Source organism: Mobula birostris, chromosome 3 (genome assembly GCF_030028105.1).
Source record: "Mobula birostris isolate sMobBir1 chromosome 3, sMobBir1.hap1, whole genome shotgun sequence".
In the NCBI taxonomy this organism is placed as follows: Eukaryota; Metazoa; Chordata; class Chondrichthyes; order Myliobatiformes; family Myliobatidae; genus Mobula; species Mobula birostris.
In genome coordinates, this window is record NC_092372.1 from 158052850 (window position 1) to 158071302 (window position 18453).

Here is an 18453-nt window from a genome sequence, read left to right on the forward strand (position 1 = left end):
TTACCCGCTCAGAAAAATAAAAATCATAAGAGAGAAATCATTTACTGTCTCAATGACTGACACACAACATCAATATGCTCGCTTTAGGGCAGAGCATCCCAGAAATTGGATTGGAAAAAACATAGATTCATATGAAATTTCGGCAATAATGGGTGTAAACATCTAATTCAGTATGGCACTGTGAAATGCTAACAGAACGTATTATTGGCTAGAGGGTAGTTTTCACATTACGTTTCATGCAGAGCCGACGGGTTTTTTGACCGAGAGGAATCCTGGCCAGCAGGGGTACCTCCCACTCTCTGACGTCCTGAGCAACAGGTGCAGGAATGTTCCTGGGTTTGGGGTGAAGCAGAAGGGACTGTGGAGGATGTGATCTCTTTGAACGTGCCTCTTTAAGATGGAATGCAGGCTGTTTGCTTCTTGTATTCTCCTTACGACGTCTGTTGCGACCATCGGGACCTCTGGCTCTGGTCCCAACAATGGTAAATCTGATACTTTAAACTTTCTGAGTGGCAGTCTGAGGTTTGTGAGAACTACGCATCATTTTGTGCTTAACGGAGGAATTCGTGATTTCTTTCCCGCGAGTGTACAGGTTGTTGTAATGTTGTTGGAGATTTGATCTTGATCAAAGGACGGGAAGCTCCGAGGTATCTAGAAAACGAAGTTGAAAAGCTCCGTAGCGACAGTTGAAGGAGCTGTCGCACTGTAATAATCCATTCGAAGCAAAACGGTTGTAAAAATGTCATTGCAGTAAATTATTAACTTATTTACAAGGATTCTTGCGTGTTATTAAAACACATTCAAGGATGAGCAATTTTAGGTTAAAATGGTAGTGGTTAGTATTGCGACAGTAACTACTTCTATTATAAACCAGTACGGTGAAAACTTTTGACGAAAATCCGAGAATATAAACTTGCATGAAACACTCGGCAAGTCAGTGTAAGGACAGACCACCTCCATCTGGTCTTGGAGCTGGAAAAGTTAACTATTTCTCTTCATTCAGATACTGCCTGGCCTGTTACACCTTTGCAACATTTTCTGTCTTCACTTCAGATTTGCAGCACCTGGAGATTTTTTTTCCAAGAACATAATTTTCACCTCTATTTATTCCCAGTTTATCCCGCTTCTAATTACAGTTGCAGATGCCTTCTACATATAATAGTAAGATTGCATTTTGATATGACCTTTTAAAAGAATAATCTTAAAAGATGAGGCGCGGGAGGTTGTATTGCATTTTATCAAGTGACGATAGGTCCATCAGAAAGCCCTTCCATCAGTCTGTCGTTCGTGTTGAGAAAAACAAATCGAAGAAATGCAAATTTTATGTCAATGCAGAGAAACTGTAGTAATTCATTAAGGGTCTTCGTCCTGTTATTTTTCCTGTGGGAAAAAAAAACAGCGGACCAATTACTGTAAACTCCACACAGAGTTTAACAACAAAAAAAAAGAATCTAATGCAACAGCCATATTCTGGACTGACTCCATTTACCATTCTACACCGCCTGACACCACGGCCTCGAATTTTTACTCAGCGCAATCCGCCAGAAATTGGTTAACGCACACACAATGTGGGTCTTGAGTGTCCTTGACCTTGACCTTGACCTTGAGGGTCGACTACACTCTTTTCTATAGATGCTACCCGCCCTGCTGAGTTCCTCCAGCATTTTGTGTGTGTTGCTTGGATTTCCAGCATCTGCAGATTTTCTCTTGTTTGAAACTGCTCAAGTCGGTACAAAATAATACATAAGTTCTCATGCAAATTGCATAGTGTCTGCATTTACCTCAGCAATGAGTTTCTCACTAAGAGAAAGTTGTTTTTTTTAGCGAACCTTACCGCATGTTTTAAAAGTGTCTCATAACTCAAACTGGCCAAGCACCCAGATCGAAATGAGCATGCCGGGTTTCTAATGATGCTAAGGTTGCCTTCAGTGGACGCCTACGAGTCGGATTTTTTTTTAAAGTTTGATAATATGGTATTGCCAGGTTAAATCAACGGGCCAAATTCACACATGTATGTCGTACAACAAACTTTTTGGCATAAGTGAATCATAATAAATCTGACTCTGACGCTTGAAAATGCTTCGAGCAGGCGCACTTCCCCAAGGTCCTGGTAAATGCTTGGTGAAAGAAACAGGGCAGTGAATTTGTTCTGTAGAATCACATTTTGGGTTTCAATAGAACATAAACCCTTTGGAATTTAAATTAGTTTATTTATTATCGCTGGATTAGTAAAGGAATGTGAAATGCTTCTGGAGGTAGCCACAGAAGCTCTGAATGGCTCGCTAAAAGAAAATCCTTTCATCGATGATGTTCTCATTAAACTTCTTACGGATGTAAATACCGACAAATTGTGAAGAAGTTGCATCCTGTCCACATGCTGCTCTTTCTTATGTAAAGATGCAGCTGCAGGTCATTGATTGTACTTGGGAAAAGTCCCAACATGGGTAAAATTTAACAGAGCAAAATTTCTGAAAATGCTTATTCCACTTTTTATTGCATTTTTAAGTATAGTGTTTTAAGCTGGATGCTTTGATTTTCAATCTTATGCTATAACATTCATTACATAATGTCTATTATTATGAAAACGATTTCATTTTATATAAAAGTTAGTCCGTGAGCCAGTAGGTTTGGTCAGTACCACCTGAGGGGAATAATGCTCACAGTGATTTTTGGCAAGGTATCCATCTCTAGAGTTAAAAAGTATGTGATAGCATTGCACCAGTGGTAGCTTTATGTGTGCTCTCATGCATTTTATAACACTACCCTAAAATAAACATTTCTGAAAAGTGGCCAATATGAAGTACAACATATATATTCAGCCTAGTGGTATTTTGTCATCAGTGATCCCTCAACATTGAAATTTGTCACGATGATAGCTGAGTTCAAGCACTTTTCAACAAATGTTATTCTAAAATTCTACATTGAAAACTATGTCGTTGGTGTCACTCGCAGTACAGTTCCCAATTTCAGTAGGGTGAATCATTTTATTTTTAGAAAAATATTTGTCTGTTGTTTATTTTGGAAAAGTCAATAAAAAGCCTCAGACACATATAATCACATGGATTTGTAGAGAATTTATTCAGGAATTCAAATAAGTAATCACTTTTTGTATATATTCCATAGTAACATCAGTACAGCAGAAAATATTACCACACCCCCCCAAAAGGTAAAAAAAAACCTCATTTGGAGAAATTTCTGGAGTTTTATCAATGTCATGATATTTTCCATATTGTTGTATCAAATCAAAACAATCTTAAGCTTTTGTCATAGCATATGGAATTCCAGTATGATAATTCAAATGTGAGGTTCCACATGGCCATAACCTAGGCCCCATTTGGTTGTAAGATGAATATATTTAATCAAAGACTGCTTTCCATACTTCGTTTTCCACACTTTCATAACCTAGTAATATTCACAATAATTTTCCAAGTCCTCCACATTTTCCGCATCTTCATCTGAACTTCCCACACTCTGTGAGGTGGATGCCTAGTTCTCACAGTCTGCCAGTCTACACATGTCAGTACGCCTGAGGCCATTTGCAACACACATACATCTTGGAACATTTTTTTGGACAGTTACTGGCCAGTAGATCCAGACGGCATTGGGTGCTGGCTGGCTTCCATCCAGTGTACTACCAACTGTTCAGCTTCCTCTTCTCTCTCCATCTTCCATCCTCTGCCAACAGGGCTTGGCACTTGTGGATCCTTCTCCAAACATCTTCTCCATATACCAGCCTTGTAGTTGGCTCACTGTGCATGTTTTGTTAAGCAGTCCTTGCATGGTGGTAGTTTAATGACTCATTGACCTTGGTGGTCGATGCTTTTGGGCATACAGGAGACATGTAAGTGCCTCCAGTTTGTCCATCAGTTCTGGGGAGAGGTCCCATTCCTGACCCAACTCTAAGAATGTGTCCTGAGTTTCCCTGTTGCTGGTCAGAAGTTTTAGGGCACTTGTCTTCCCTTTGCCTGCAAAAGCACTTACAGTGTCACATCCTGTATATGCTTGCAACCCGATGAGAACCCTACAAACCTCTATGCCAACAGTGGCAGCAACCTTCCTGATGTCTACAAGCCTTGTACGGGTTCTAGTGCCACACTTCTGGAACAATGGGGCCTCAATCTTGTCAAAAAATGCTAAAGACATGATAAAGACATCTGTGTCTTCTGAGCAGATCACTACAGATTGGTATCCCTCTCTTGTGGCATGGGCAGCGTGAGGATGTAGACAGCCATCTGCTTCTTCTTGTTGACACTGAAGCGCTGACACCTCCTCACTGTCTTGAGATGTGATTCTGTAACATTTGTCCTTCACAGTTGCATACAGGATCTTCTCCTATAGCTTTGCTCTGTATTCGACCTTCCTCCATTCATAGACTATGAAGCTAATGAGACTATTTTTGTTACTGACTTTGGCCAGGAAGCTCCTCCACCGCCTCACCATCTGTGTGCCTGTGATACCTTGCAACTCATGACCAGTCTCTTCACCCCGTAGACATCTTTCATTACTCTAGATAGAGTTCTCCTTGTATGTGTCGAACACAACATCTATTCTGCTACTCTGACTGCCTTCCCTCACAGCCATACCCAGAATTGTTGTGGCAACATCTCTGAAAGTAACTTGATCACCTTTCACACTTTGGACCAAGTTCATTCCATCAACCACTGTACTTTACTTTATACTTTATTGTCGCCAAACAATTGATACTAGAGCGTACAATCATCACAGCGATATTTGATTCTGTGCTTCGCGCTCCCTGGAGTACCAACTAATAGTAAATATTAAAAATTTAAATTATAAAACAGAAATAGAAAATAGAAAAGGGAAAGTAAGGTAGTGCAAAAAAAATGAGAGGCAGGTCCGGATATTTGAAGGGTATGGCCCAGATCCGGGTCAGGATCCGTTCAGCAGTCTTATCACAGTTGGAAAGAAACTGTTCCCAAATCTGGCCGTATGAGTCTTCAAGCTCTTGAGCCTTCTCCCGGAGGGAAGAGAGACGAAAAGTGTGTTGGCTGGGTGGGTCATGTCCTCGATTATCCTGGCAGCACTGCTCCGACAGCGTGCAGTGTAAAGTGAGTCCAAACACAGAAGATTGGTTTGTGTGATGTGCTGGGCCATGTTCACGATCTTCTGCAGCTTCTTCCGGTATTGGACAGGACAACTTCCATACCAGGTTGTGATGCACCCTAGAAGAATGCTTTCTATAGTGCATCTATAAAAATTAGTGAGTGTTTTAGAGGACAGGCCAAATTTCTTTAGATTTCTCAGGAAGTAAAGGTGCTGGTGGGCCTTCTTGGCAGTGGACTGTGCTCGGGTGGACCAAGTCAGGTCATTTGTGATATTGACCCCGAAGAACTTGAAGCCTTTGACCTGTTCCACTTGCACCAATGTAAATGGGGTCGTGCGGTCTGCTACTCCTTCTGAAGTCAACAACCAATTCCTTCGTCTTGCTGACGTTGAGGGATAGGTTATTGTCTTCGCACCATGCCACCAGGTTCTTAATTAACTAGTAGAGTGGATAGGGGAAAACCAGTGGATGTGGTATATTTGGATTTTCAAAAGGCTTTTGACAAAATCCCACACAGGAGATTAGTGTGCAAACTTAAAGCACACAGTATTGGGGGTATGGTATTGATGTGGATAGAGAATTGGTTGGCAGACAGGAAGAAAAGAGTGGAAATAAACGGGACCTTTTCAGAATGGCAGGCAGTGACTAGTGGGGTACCGCAAGGCTCAGTGCTGGGACCCCAGTTGTTTACAATATATATTAATGACTTGGAGGAGGGAATTAATTGCAGCATCTCCAAGTTTGCGGATGACATGAAGCTGGGCGGCAGTGTTAGCTGTGAGGAGGATGCTAAGAGGATGCAGGGTGACTTGGATAGGTTAGGTGAGTGGGCAAATTCATGGCAGATGCAATTTAATGTGGATAAATGTGAAGTTATCCACTTTGGTGGCAAAAACAGGAAAACAGATTATTATCTGAATGGTGGCCGATTAGGAAAAGGGGAAGTGCAACGAGACCTGGGTGTCATTATACACCAGTCATTGAAAGTGGGCATGCAGGTACAGCAGGCAGTGAAAAAGGCGAATGGTATGCTGGCATTTATAGCAAGAGGATTCGAGTACAGGAGCAGGGAGGTACTACTGCAGTTGTACAAGGCCTTGGTGAGACCACACCTGGAGTATTGTGTGCAGTTTTGGTCCCCTAATCTGAGGAAAGACATCCTTGCCATAGAGGGAGTACAAAGAAGGTTCACCAGATTGATTCCTGGGATGGCAGGACTTTCATATGATGAAAGACTGGATGAACTAAGCTTATACTCGTTGGAATTTAGAAGATTGAGGGGGGATCTGATTGAAACGTATAAAATCCTAAAGGGATTGGACAGGCTAGATGCAGGAAGATTGTTCCCGATGTTTGGGAAGTCCAGAACGAGGGGTCATAGTTTGAGGATAAAGGAGAAGCCTTTTAGGACCGAGATTAGGAAAAACTTCTTCACACAGAGAGTGGTGAATCTGTGGAATTCTCTGCCACAGGGAACAGTTGAGGCCAATTCATTGGCTATATTTAAGAGGGAGTTAGATATGGCCCTTGTGGCTAAAGGGATCAGGGGGTATGGAGGGAAGGCTGGTACAGGGTTCTGAGTTGGATGATCAGCCATGATCATGCTGAATTGTGGTGCAGGCTCGAAGGGCCGAATGGCCTACTCCTGCACCTATTTTTTATGTTTCTATGTTTCTATTTCCTCTCTGTACTAAAACCCATCATTACCCGAGATACGGCCTACAATTGTTGTGTCATCAGCAAACTTATATATTGAGTTTGATGGAAACTTGGCTACACAATCATGGGTGTATGGTGAGTGCAGCAGGGGGCTGAGTACACAGCCTTGTGGGGCACCGGTGCTCAGAGTGATTGTAGAGGAGAGCTTGTCCCCTATTTTTACAGCCTGGGTCCTGTCTGTGAGGAAGTTGAAGATCCAGCTGCAGATCTGAGTCTAAGGCCCAGGTTCCAGAGCTTAGGAATCAGTTTATTTGGAATGATGGTATTAAAGGCAGAGCTGTAGTCAATGAAAAGGAGTCTTACATATGCGTTTTTATTATCCAGGTGTTCTAAGGAGGAATGTAGGGCCAGAGAGATGGCATCTGCTGTTGACCTGTTGCTCTGGTAGGTGAACTGCAAAGCATCGAGGTTGACCGGTAGGCTGTGGCTGATGTGTGCCATAACCAATCGCAGGAAGCACTTCATAGCAATTGATGTCAGAGCCACAAGTCAATAGTCATTCAGGCATGCCACCTTGCTCTTCTTCGGCACCCGGATTATTGTTGTCTTCTTAAAACACGAGGGTATCTTAGACTGAAGCAAGGAGCAGTTGAAGATGTCAGCAAACACTCCAGCTAGCTCACTTGCATAGGCCCAGAGAACCCATCCCGGGACGCCATCTGGGCCCGTCGCCTTCCTTGGATTTACCTTCAGGAAGGCCCTTCTAACGTCCTCGGTGACGATGGATCTCGATGCCACCAGGTCCTGTTCATCTGGAGGGAGCGGGACGCTCCTCTTCTGTTCGAATCTTGCATAGAATACGTTAAGTTCATCAGGAAGCGAAGCGCTACAGTTATTGATATTCCCAGCCTTTTCTTTGTGCCCAGTGATCTCATTTAGACCCTGCCATAGTCTACCGGCATCCCTCTGGTTAGCCTGGGCTTCCAACTTGGCTCGATATTGCCTCTTGGCACTCTTAATGGCTTTCAGGAGTTCACGCCTGGATTCTGTGTAGCGACTGGTATCCCCGGACCTAAAAGCCGCAGCTCTAGCCTTTAAAAGGGACTTGACCTCATAATTCATCCAAGGTTTCTGGTTAGGGAATACCCAGATCGTCTTGTGGGACACACAGTCCTCTGTGCATTTCCAGGTAAAGTCTGTGACAACTGAGGCATACTCATTGAGGTTAGCTGCCGAATACTAACCAGTCCACTGATTCAAAGCAGTCACGGAGGACCTCATCCATTTCCTCCGTCCAATGCGGCACCACTTTTGACACCGTGACCTCCTGCTTTAGTTTCTGTTTGTAAGCCGGGAGGAGGAGTACGACCTGATGGTCCGATTTTCCGAAGTGAGGTCGTGGGACGGAATGGTAGGCATCCTTGACTGCTGTGTATCAGTGGTCAAGTATATTCGGGACTCTAGTGGGGCAGGAGACATGTTGGTATAATTTTGGCAGCGCCTTTCTGAGGTTGGCTTGGTTAAAGTCCCCGGCTGTAATGAGCAAAGCCTCCGGATGCCTGGTCTCAAGTTCACTGATGTTTGCATACAGTATGTTCAGAGCACACTCCACGTCCGCCTGGGGGGGAATGTAGACCACTGTCAGTACGACCGAGGTGAATTCCCATGGCAGATAGTAGGGACGACACTTCACCGACAGGTGTTCCAGGCCCGGGCTGCAGGAGCTTGTCAGTGCCACTGTGTCTGAGCACCACGCAGTGTTGATCAGTAGGCAGACACCACCTCCCCTCGTCTGCCCAAAGACGCCGTGCAGTCCATCCGATGGATCGAAAATCCCTCCAGTCGGATGGCACAGTCAGGGGTGGCAGGGGAGAGCCAGGTCTCGGTGAAACAGAATACACAGCAGTTCTGCATCTCCCTGCAGTAGGTGAGTCTCCCTTTAAGATCATCCACCTTGTTCTCTATGGCTTGCACATTAGCTAGTAGGGTGGTGGGCATAGGGACCCTGAAGCCCCTCAGCTTCAATCTGACCAGCCGTCCAGCTCTTTTCCCACGCTTCCTCGGTAAATAGTGCATCTTTCCAGGTTTCCATCAATGCAGTATGTTGTTGTCAGCTCTTTGAGGTTGGTGGACGCGTCCCGCGAGGATCGATCAGCCGGGGAGTTTCCTGGGAGTTGCTCTTCTACTGCTACATTTCTCTGCAAGGTTGTAGCTGAAGTCGCTTTATTTGTCTTCCTCAGCAAGCGTTCTGGTGTGGACAAGGCCCAGGGCAATGGTCCAAGGGGATGAGAAAGGATATCCTCCATACTTAGACTGCACCCTTGTGCCATCACTATGATGCGTCCAAACAAAGACCTGTCTGCTTTCAAGATGATTGCCCTCCCATTTGATTTCACTTCTCTCTTCTTACACATATCACTGAATGTTTGCAGCTTGTTGGTTTTCATTGGGTCGTGGAATTTCTTTGCTGGTGAGTTTTCCTCTGATCTCTCATCCTTGAAGGTTGCATAGCACGGCTCACCAATCTCATATGCCTTCATCAGGTTGGGGGCTGCCTTTGCCATAGAGATGCTACTGAGGTCCCATTTCCCTGCAAATGGGTTGACCCATTCATTTATGAGGCTAACCACTGGTGAAACTGCTCCCTCATCCTTCTGGATTCTTGGCCGCTGTAGCTCCGCTTGACAAAGCTCTGATTTGTTGTCTTGTACCATCTTCCTTAACTGTCCCAGGAATGCACTGTGGTGCTCAGCTGTTAGTAGTAACGCTTGATTGCTCCAGCATTCAGGCTGAACTATGATATGCTTCCAGGAATCTGTGTGTCTTTGTTCACTGTGGCTTCAATAGCCTGGTCCACAGGGATCTGCCCAAAGGGGTTGTTACTTGACAGCTGCACTGAGAATTGGCCTGTCTTGAAGGCCTCATACTCAGAAGGATTCTTCTCTGGGAGGTTCATCATCTGAGCAAAGTAAGGGGACAGGTACCTGGCATAACTCATCTTGTCATAGGCAAAGCACCATTGGATCATGGTTCTTATAGCATGGAGGTGCAGCTCCCAGTCCCCCTCACAAGAGGTGCTCAGAAGCCCAAGTACGATGTTCTCTACCATGTCAAAGTATGATATCCAGAATGCGGATAGCTCTCCGTTGTTGTGACGGAGCTGTTCCAGAAAGTCTGTCCACAGGGTTATCAGCTCAGCTAAGAATGGACTTTGCAGCAGATTGTTCAACTTCTGTTGATTCAAGTCACTGGCCATGTTGTTCACATGGTCTAAGAATGATCTGATCATCCCACTCCGCTCTGGAACATTGCCCTCAACCTGTGGTGTGAACTCTGTCCATGTGAGTCTCATCAGTGCTTCATAGATGTACTTGTGGACCCTGACAGCATGATTCGTGGACCAAATCCGGTACCTTCAAGTAGCAGGCAGCAGCACGGCCTGCACCCAGGTCAGCTCCTCCAAACCTAATCTGGCTCCTCCCATGGCCCAGTGGCCCAACTCCCATCATGGCATGATGGCTGGCCTCCCCTTCTCTCAGGTGCTGGCCAGCTCCTACGACACCCTGGCCAGGTACTCTGAACAACGAGCAGCTCACTGATGCGGTAGACCTGCCTTACTTGTAGTTAGTCCGGTGTAGTCCTGTATAGACTTAAATTGTATGTTTCAAAACACTAATGTTGATGCAGGGTCAAACAGTAGTATGCGTGGAAATTTAGTCAAATGACAGGAACTAAACAGTTAAGATCGATGGTTTCTGCCAAGAGCGGAAGAGAGACAAAAATTGCAGGGATTAGTACTGGATCTCTTTGTGCTAAGGAACACTTTTTGTAAAAACATCAATATAGGATTTGCAAAAGGTTGATTGTGAAATGTTTGATTTGATTCTGGCTTGTTAGTAAAAGGAACAGCCTAAATAATTTTGATATAGACTGGTGTGAAGTGAGTTCTTTTGGGAAGGAGCGGGAAAACAATGAATACAGTCAGTGGAGGTACACTAAAATATGTGCCTTAGCAAAACAATCCCGAGGTAATGTACACTTCTCTTTAAAGTATAAACACAGGTTAATAAGGCCATTTAAACAACTAAAATAACTGTTTTAATAGCCAAAAACTTAGAATACAATGTCTATGTGTTAACAATAACTATATCTTAATAGCAGCACCTATTATCAGGGACTCTCACCAGCAAAGTCATGACCTCTTCTGGCTGCTGCCATCAGGTAGAAGGTGCAGGAGCACTAGGTTCAGGAACAGTTATTACCCCTCAACCAGCAGGCTCTTAAACAGGAGGAGATAACTTCACTCAGCCCATCACTGAACTGTTCTCACAACCCATGAACCCTTCCTCTTATGTTTGTGATATTTACTGGTTATTTATTTAGGTTTTTTTTGTTTGTATTTACACAGTTTGCTGTCTTTTGCATTCTGGTTGTTTGTCTGCCCTGTTGGGTGTGGCCTTTCACTGATTCCATTATGGTTATTGGATTTATTGAATATGCCAGCAAGAAAATCACTCTCAGGCTTGTATATGGTGACATATGCACTTAGATAATAAATTTTCTTTGTACTTTGAGCTTTGAGATGAACCTGGGCACTTGGAGTTCTGAAATAAAACAGGAAGTGCTGGAGGTACTCAGCAGATCAGGCAGTATCTGTCCGGAGGCAACCTATGGTAATGTTTCAGGTTAATGATAGGCAATCTGATTGACCTAAAGTATTAATTCTGAGACCTAAAGAGGCAGTGCAGAACAGCAAGTTCTGAACTAATGGGGAATGAAGTAACAGGTGAGAGCATTGAAATGTTCAAGTAACAGTGGAATAGATGAGGTTTTCACCAGAATATGAACTGCATCTGACAGGTGCTCAACATTTACCTTGGGTAACCTGTAATATATCCACCTGGTAGTACACAGAGAGTAAAGCTGTGTCAGTTTAGACTGAGTGGGGAAACAGTTACAGAATTATTCTATTCACCTAAGGGCATCTTAAAATAACCTTGTACATGGACCAAACCTGGTGTATTGCAAACATTTGTTTGAGGAGAGATATATTTGTACTGAGAGCATTCATTGGTTTGATTCGTGGAATGAAGGGTGTCCTGTTGGGGACGACTGAGTGGGTTGGCCCTATGAGAGGTAAACTTGTAGAAATATACAAGATTCAGAAGGGCCTGAGCATTTTGAAACTACAACATAGGTTGAGAATCTGTTTTAAAAAATTGGTATGGAATTTTAGCCGACAGTAGAAGGAGGACTGTTTGCTGGACTGCTTGGTTCAGTCTAAGATGGAGTATTGTGTTCAATCAAATGCAGCTGCAGCTTTGCATAACAAAGAGCAGCATGCTGGCAGGATGCTGTGACCTGTTTGTGTGTTGTATCCATTTTCATCAATAGAATGTTTCACTGGGCCATTGGCTGATTGTGCATTCTTGGAGGGAAGACATTTGAGAGGAGATTTAATAGTGATATCAAAATCATAAAGAGACTGGAATACGTGATTAAAGATAAATTGTTTCCTCTGGTGGAAGGACCAGAACTATAGGAGTCTTGTTTCAGGAAATGGCAAAAGTATCAACTGTGAAATGAAGAGAGTAATTATGATCTGCTGGAGAGGGTAGTGGAAGCTAATTAAATATGTGTTCAAAAAAGAATTAGGTAAACATTTAAAGGAAGATAAATTGCATGAATATGGAAGAAGAGACATACCATTGTACTAAAATAAATTTTGGTACAAGAAATCAGCCTGAACTTGATAAGTTGAATACAGTAATAATGTGTTTTATTATCCATGCTTTTACCTGAAAATTAATCTTGTCAAATAGTTATGTCAGCAAAAACAAAACACCTGATTATTGTTTGCATTCCAATTGAATTGAAGACAAAGACATTGCAAGATGTTGGAATCTATCATTACCACCTTTGATTGTAGGGAAAATGTGGAGGGATTGAGTGGGTGGGTGAGGAAGTATGAGTGGACTGGAATGAGGAGTTACAGAACCTGGGCCTCTGTTCTTCCCTCTGCCATTGGATCCTCGACTTCCTAGCCAGAAGACCACAATCTGCAGTTTGGTGATAATACCTCCTCCTCACTGATGATCAACACTGGTGCACCTCAGGGGTGTGTGCTGAACCCACTGCTCTACTCTCTAGATACACATGACTGTGTGGCTAGGCATAGCTCAAATACCATCTATATATTTGCTGATGATACAACCATTGTTGGTAGAATCTCAGAGATGAGAGGGCGTACAGGAGTGAATTATGCCGACTAGTGGAGTACTCAATGTTAGTAAGACAAAAGAGCTGATTGTGGACTTCCAGAAGGGTAAGACGAAGGACACATACCAATCCACATAGAGGGATCAGAAGTGGAGAGAGTGAACAGCTTCAAGTTCCTGGGTGTCAGGATCTCTGAGGACCTGACCTGGTCCCAACATTTCGATGTAGTCATAAAGAAAGCAAGACAGCGACTATACTTCATTGGAGTTTGAAGAGATTTGGTATGCCAACAATTACATTCAAAGCTTCTATAGATGTACCGTGGAGATATTCTGACGGGCTGCATCACTGTCTGGTATGGAGGGGCTACTGCACAGGACTGAAAGAAGCTGCAGAGGATTGTAAATTTAGTCAGCTCCATCTTGGGTACTAGCCTACTAAGTACCCAGGACTTCTTCAAGGAGTGGTGTCTCAGAAAGGCAGCATCCATTATTAAGGACTTTCAGCACCCAAGGCATGCCCTTTTCTAACTGTTAATATCAGGTAGGGGGTACAAAAGCCTGAAGGCACACACTCAGCGATTCAGGAACAGCTTCTTCCCCTCTGCCATCCGATTCTGAAATGGACATTGAACCCATGAGCACTACCTCACTTTTTTAATATATGCACAATTATTAATCTATTCAATAGATGTATACTGCAATTTATTTATTATTTTCTTCTTCTTTATTATTTATTGCATTGAACTGCTGCTGCTAACTTAACAAATTTCACGACACCTGCCGGTGATAGTAAACCTGATTCTGATTCTGATTCTGCTGATGAAGAGAGTGTCCCTGTGGAAAGCAGAGAGGGTGAGGGAGAGGAAGATGAGACTGGTGGGGATCAGAGAGGGTGAGAGAGAGGAAGATGAGACTGGTGGGGATCAGAAAGAGTGAGGGAGAGGAAGATGAGACTGGTGGGGATCAGAGAGGGTGAGGGAGAGGAAGATGAGACTGGTGGGGATCAGAAAGGGTGAGAGAGGAAGATGAGACTGGTGGGGATCAGAGAGGGTGAGGGAGAGGAAAATGAGACTGGTGGGGATCAGAAAGGGTGAGAGAGGAAGATGAGACTGGTGGGGATCAGAGAGGGTGAGGGAGAGGAAAATGAGACTGGTGGGGATCAGAGAGGGTGAGGGAGAGGAAGATGAGACTGGTGGGGATCAGAGAGGGTGAGGGAGAGGAAGATGAAACTGGTGGGGATCAGAGAGGGTGAGGGAGAGGAAGATGAGACTGGTGGGGATCAGAGAGGGTGAGGGAGAGGAAGATGAGACTGGTGGGGATCAGAAAGGGTGAGAGAGAGGAAGATGAGACTGGTGGGGATCAGAGAGGGTGAGAGAGAGGAAGATGAGACTGGTGGGGATCAGAGAGGGTGAGACAGGAAGATGAGACTGGTGGGGATCAGAAAGGGTGAGGGAGAGGAAAATGAGACTGGTGGGGATCAGAAAGGGTGAGAGAGAGGAAGATGAGACTGGTGGGGATCAGAGAGGGTGAGACAGGAAGATGAGACTGGTGGGGATCAGAGAGGGTGAGACAGGAAGATGAGACTGGTGGGGGTCAGAGAGGGTGAGGGAGAGGAAGGTGAGATGTGGGGATCAGAGAGGGTGAGAGAGAGGAAGATGAGACTGGTGGGGATCAGAGAGGGTGAGGGAGAGGAAAATGAGACTGGTGGGGATCAGAGAGGGTGAGGGAGAGGAAGATGAGACTGGTGGGGATCAGAGAGGGTGAGGGAGAGGAAGATGAAACTGGTGGGGATCAGAGAGGGTGAGGGAGAGGAAGATGAGACTGGTGGGGATCAGAGAGGGTGAGGGAGAGGAAGATGAGACTGGTGGGGATCAGAAAGGGTGAGAGAGAGGAAGATGAGACTGGTGGGGATCAGAGAGGGTGAGAGAGAGGAAGATGAGACTGGTGGGGATCAGAGAGGGTGAGACAGGAAGATGAGACTGGTGGGGATCAGAAAGGGTGAGGGAGAGGAAGATGAGACTGGTGGGGATCAGAAAGGGTGAGAGAGAGGAAGATGAGACTGGTGGGGATCAGAGAGGGTGAGACAGGAAGATGAGACTGGTGGGGATCAGAGAGGGTGAGACAGGAAGATGAGACTGGTGGGGGTCAGAGAGGGTGAGGGAGAGGAAGGTGAGACTGGTGGGGGTCAGAGAGGGTGAGGGAGAGGAAGATGAGACTGGTGGGGGTCATGCCGGAGCTGCCGAACCGGCGAAGGATGATATACAGAAACGGAAGCTGATTGGTTAAAAGTTAAAAATCAAAAGAATTTTCTTGCTGTTCTGTTTGGGGAGAGGTGGGGTGACATGAGAGCAGATGTGCAGTAAATGGATAGTATGTGTGTGACAGCTCCATAAACTGTGGCAGAGGGAAAGCCATGTTTCAATAGTTCAATAGTTCCATTTGGTATCAGAGAATGTATACAATATAGAACCTGAAATTATTACTCTCTGCAGACATCCTCGAAACAAAGGGAAAACTCCCAAAGAATGAATGACAGAAAAAAGACATAAAAATCCCGATGTCTCCTGCCTGCCCTCCCACGCACAGGCAGCAACAACCCTCCCCCTCCCCAAAATTATTCCAGCTTAAAGCATTGGCATTCCCACCATCCACCTTGCAAGCAACAGCAAAGCCCCCAAAGAGAAACCATGGTTTACTGTCCAACAGAAACTAATGGTTCACTCCAACGTTTTGACATTCCACAGGCACTTGCTGTCACTAACAAGGGAGAGACAGGTATCACTCCTTCCACAGCGACAGGGGAGACAACAATCACTATTTCGATGTTACAGTCAGACTGAATAGTTGCTTTTTCGTTTTGAGTTCCGTGACCCCAGAATCGTCAATCGGTTACTGAGGGCGGAGACCTCCGATAGCCACTATCATTGTCTTCAAGGTTCTGGCTCCTGCTCTGCTTCAGTATTCGACACCAGTGAGAATTTGTGTCCACAGGGCTGCGCAGAACTGCGAAGTTGCCCGACTTCAGGCCAAACCTGGACATGCTGAAATGCAGCTGACTGGCAAGCTCCAAGATTTGGAAAACGTCGGAGGGCAGAACCATTGTTTTTGGGTGCTGCTGTGGATTGAGGATCTCGACAGTACCCCAGCCACCCTGAAAAGGGAAATAGAGGCACTGGAATAGGAAGAATTTATCTGATTTGCTGATGAACTGGGACAAGTCGCCCTCTGGCACCATCTTTAGCTCCGCCCACTTTTTCCGGAAGGAGGAGGACATTACCGAGCCCCCAGAGCAGAAGGCATCATCTTGAAAACAGATGCAGTAAAGGTGGAGGAATTGAGAAAAAGAAATTGCAAGGTGGCAGCGAGTATCGTTGAGTTGTCTGAGAGAGCTGGTAGCTTTATACAAGATGGAGATAGAGAGATCCAAAAGAGGAAAGGAAATATTGGAGATAGTGTAAGTGAATTTGAGAACAGAATGGACATTGGTGGCAATGGTGATGAAACTGGTGAGTTCTGAACAAGTGCAGGAAGCAGCACTGATCATTGATGTAGAGGAGAAGGAGTTGTTGGGGATCTGGTTGTGCTGGAATAAGCTTAGAAGAATGAATGCTGACAATAAGAAGGGTGTAGAATAGACCTATGCCATTGCTTCTGGCTGCCCCTTTGTTCTGCTAGCGATAAACTCAGTTGGTAAATTCAATGCAAGGTACATCTAGTTATTAACCAAATGTATGTTATACTGTATCTGGATCCCAAGTTTGTGGACATATGAAAATAGGGGGCGGGGCAGGTAGTGTTGGGGAAGCAGGGAATGGGCAAGGAAGTGGCAGATGGAATATAGTGTAGGGAGGTGTATAGCCAAGCACTTTGGTAGAAGGAATAATGACATAGTCTATTTTCTAAGCAGGGTAAGAATTCAGAAATCGGAGTTGCAAAGGGACTTGCGAGTCCTCGTGCAGAATTCTCTAAAGATTAACTCGCAGGCTGAGTTGGTGGAAATGAAGGCAAGTGCAATGTTAGCATTCATTTTGAGAGGACTAGAATATAAAAACAAGCATTTAATGCTCAAAGTTCAAAGTATATTTATCATCAAAGTATATATACTGTATACAACCTGGAGATTCTTCTTGAAGGCCACAAAAGGAAACACAATCGAACCCCCTAAAAAAAACTCACCCAACAAAGACTGTCAAACACCCATTGTTTCTCTATTGCAAACAATAGAAAAATTAAACAATTAGTACTCAGAACATAATCCGCAGTCCCCAAAACTGAGTCCACAGTCACGGAGCTAGTTCATCACTGAGGTGAGTGCCAGTGGCTGCAGGCCACAGCCACAGAGCCAGTAACGTAAGCCTCAGTGGTTCCAGTCCACAGCCACAGAGTCAAGTCAGCGAGTGTCATTGGTTCCAGTCCACAGCCACAGAGCCAGTTCAGTGAGTGTCAATGGTTCCAGTCCACAGCCACAGAGCCAGTTCAGTGAGTGTCAATGGTTCCAGGCCACAGCCACAGAGCCAGTTCAGTGAGTGTCAATGGTTCCAGGCCACAGCCACAAAGTCAGTTCAGTGATTGTCAGTGGTTCCAGTCCACAGCCACAGAGCCAGTTCAGTGATTGTCAATGGTTCCAGTCCACAGCCACAGAGCCAGTTCAGTGATTGTCAGTGGTTCCAGTCCACAGCCACAGAGTCAGTTCAGCGAGTATCAATGGTTCCAGTCCACAGCCACAGAGCCAGTTCAGTGAGTGTCAATGGTTCCAGGCCACAGCCACAGAGCCAGTTCAGTGATTGTCAGTGGTTCCAGTCCACAGCCACAGAGTCAGTTCAGTGAGTGTCAATGGTTACAGTCCACAGCCACAGAGCCAGTTCAACGAGTGTCAATGGTTCCAGTCCACAGCCACAGAGCCAGTTCAGTGATTGTCAGTGGTTCCAGTCCACAGCCACAGAGTCAGTTCAGTGATTGTCAGTGGTTCCAGTCCACAGCCACAGAGCCAGTTCAGTGAGTGACAATGGTTCCAGTCCACAGCCACAGAGCCAGTTCAGCAAACATCAATGGTTTCAGTCCACAGCCACAGAGCCAGTTCAGCAAACATCAATGGTTTCAGTCCACAGCCACAGAGCCAGTTCAGTGAGTGTCAATGGTTCCAGTCCACAGCCACAGAGTCAGTTCAGTGAGTGTCAATGGTTCCAGTCCACAGCCACAGAGCCAGTTCAGTGATTGTCAATGGTTCCAGGCCACAGCCACAGAGTCAGTTCAGTGATTGTCAATGGTTCCAGGCCACAGCCACAGAGCCAGTTCAGCGAGTATCAATGGTTCCAGTCCACAGCCACAGAGCCAGTTGAGTGATTGTCAATGGTTCCAGGCCACAGCCACAGAGCCAGTTCAGTGATTGTCAGTGGTTCCAGTCCACAGCCACAGAGTCAGTTCAGCGAACATCAATGGTTCCAGTCCGCAGCCACAGAGCCAGTTCAGCGAGCGTCAGTGGTTCCAGGCCACAGCCACAGAGCCAGT

General features: G+C 45.2%; 1 protein-coding gene across 9 annotated transcripts in view; it reads left to right on the forward strand.

Annotated features, from left to right (window-relative positions):
• Positions 1-298: 298 nt before the first annotated feature.
• Positions 299-18453, forward strand: part of LOC140195372 (polycystin-1-like protein 1) — a 241758-nt gene continuing 223603 nt past the window's right edge. For 6 of the 9 annotated variants that reach the window (XM_072253568.1, XM_072253570.1, XM_072253573.1 and 3 more), the window contains exon 1: positions 318-482. In XM_072253568.1, coding sequence (XP_072109669.1) covers positions 398-482 — 85 coding nt within the window. In that variant the 5' untranslated portion in view covers positions 318-397. Of the gene's footprint in view, positions 483-18453 lie in introns of all 9 variants that reach the window. The other 3 variants (XR_011885446.1, XR_011885445.1, XM_072253575.1) reach the window with 3 other exon arrangements.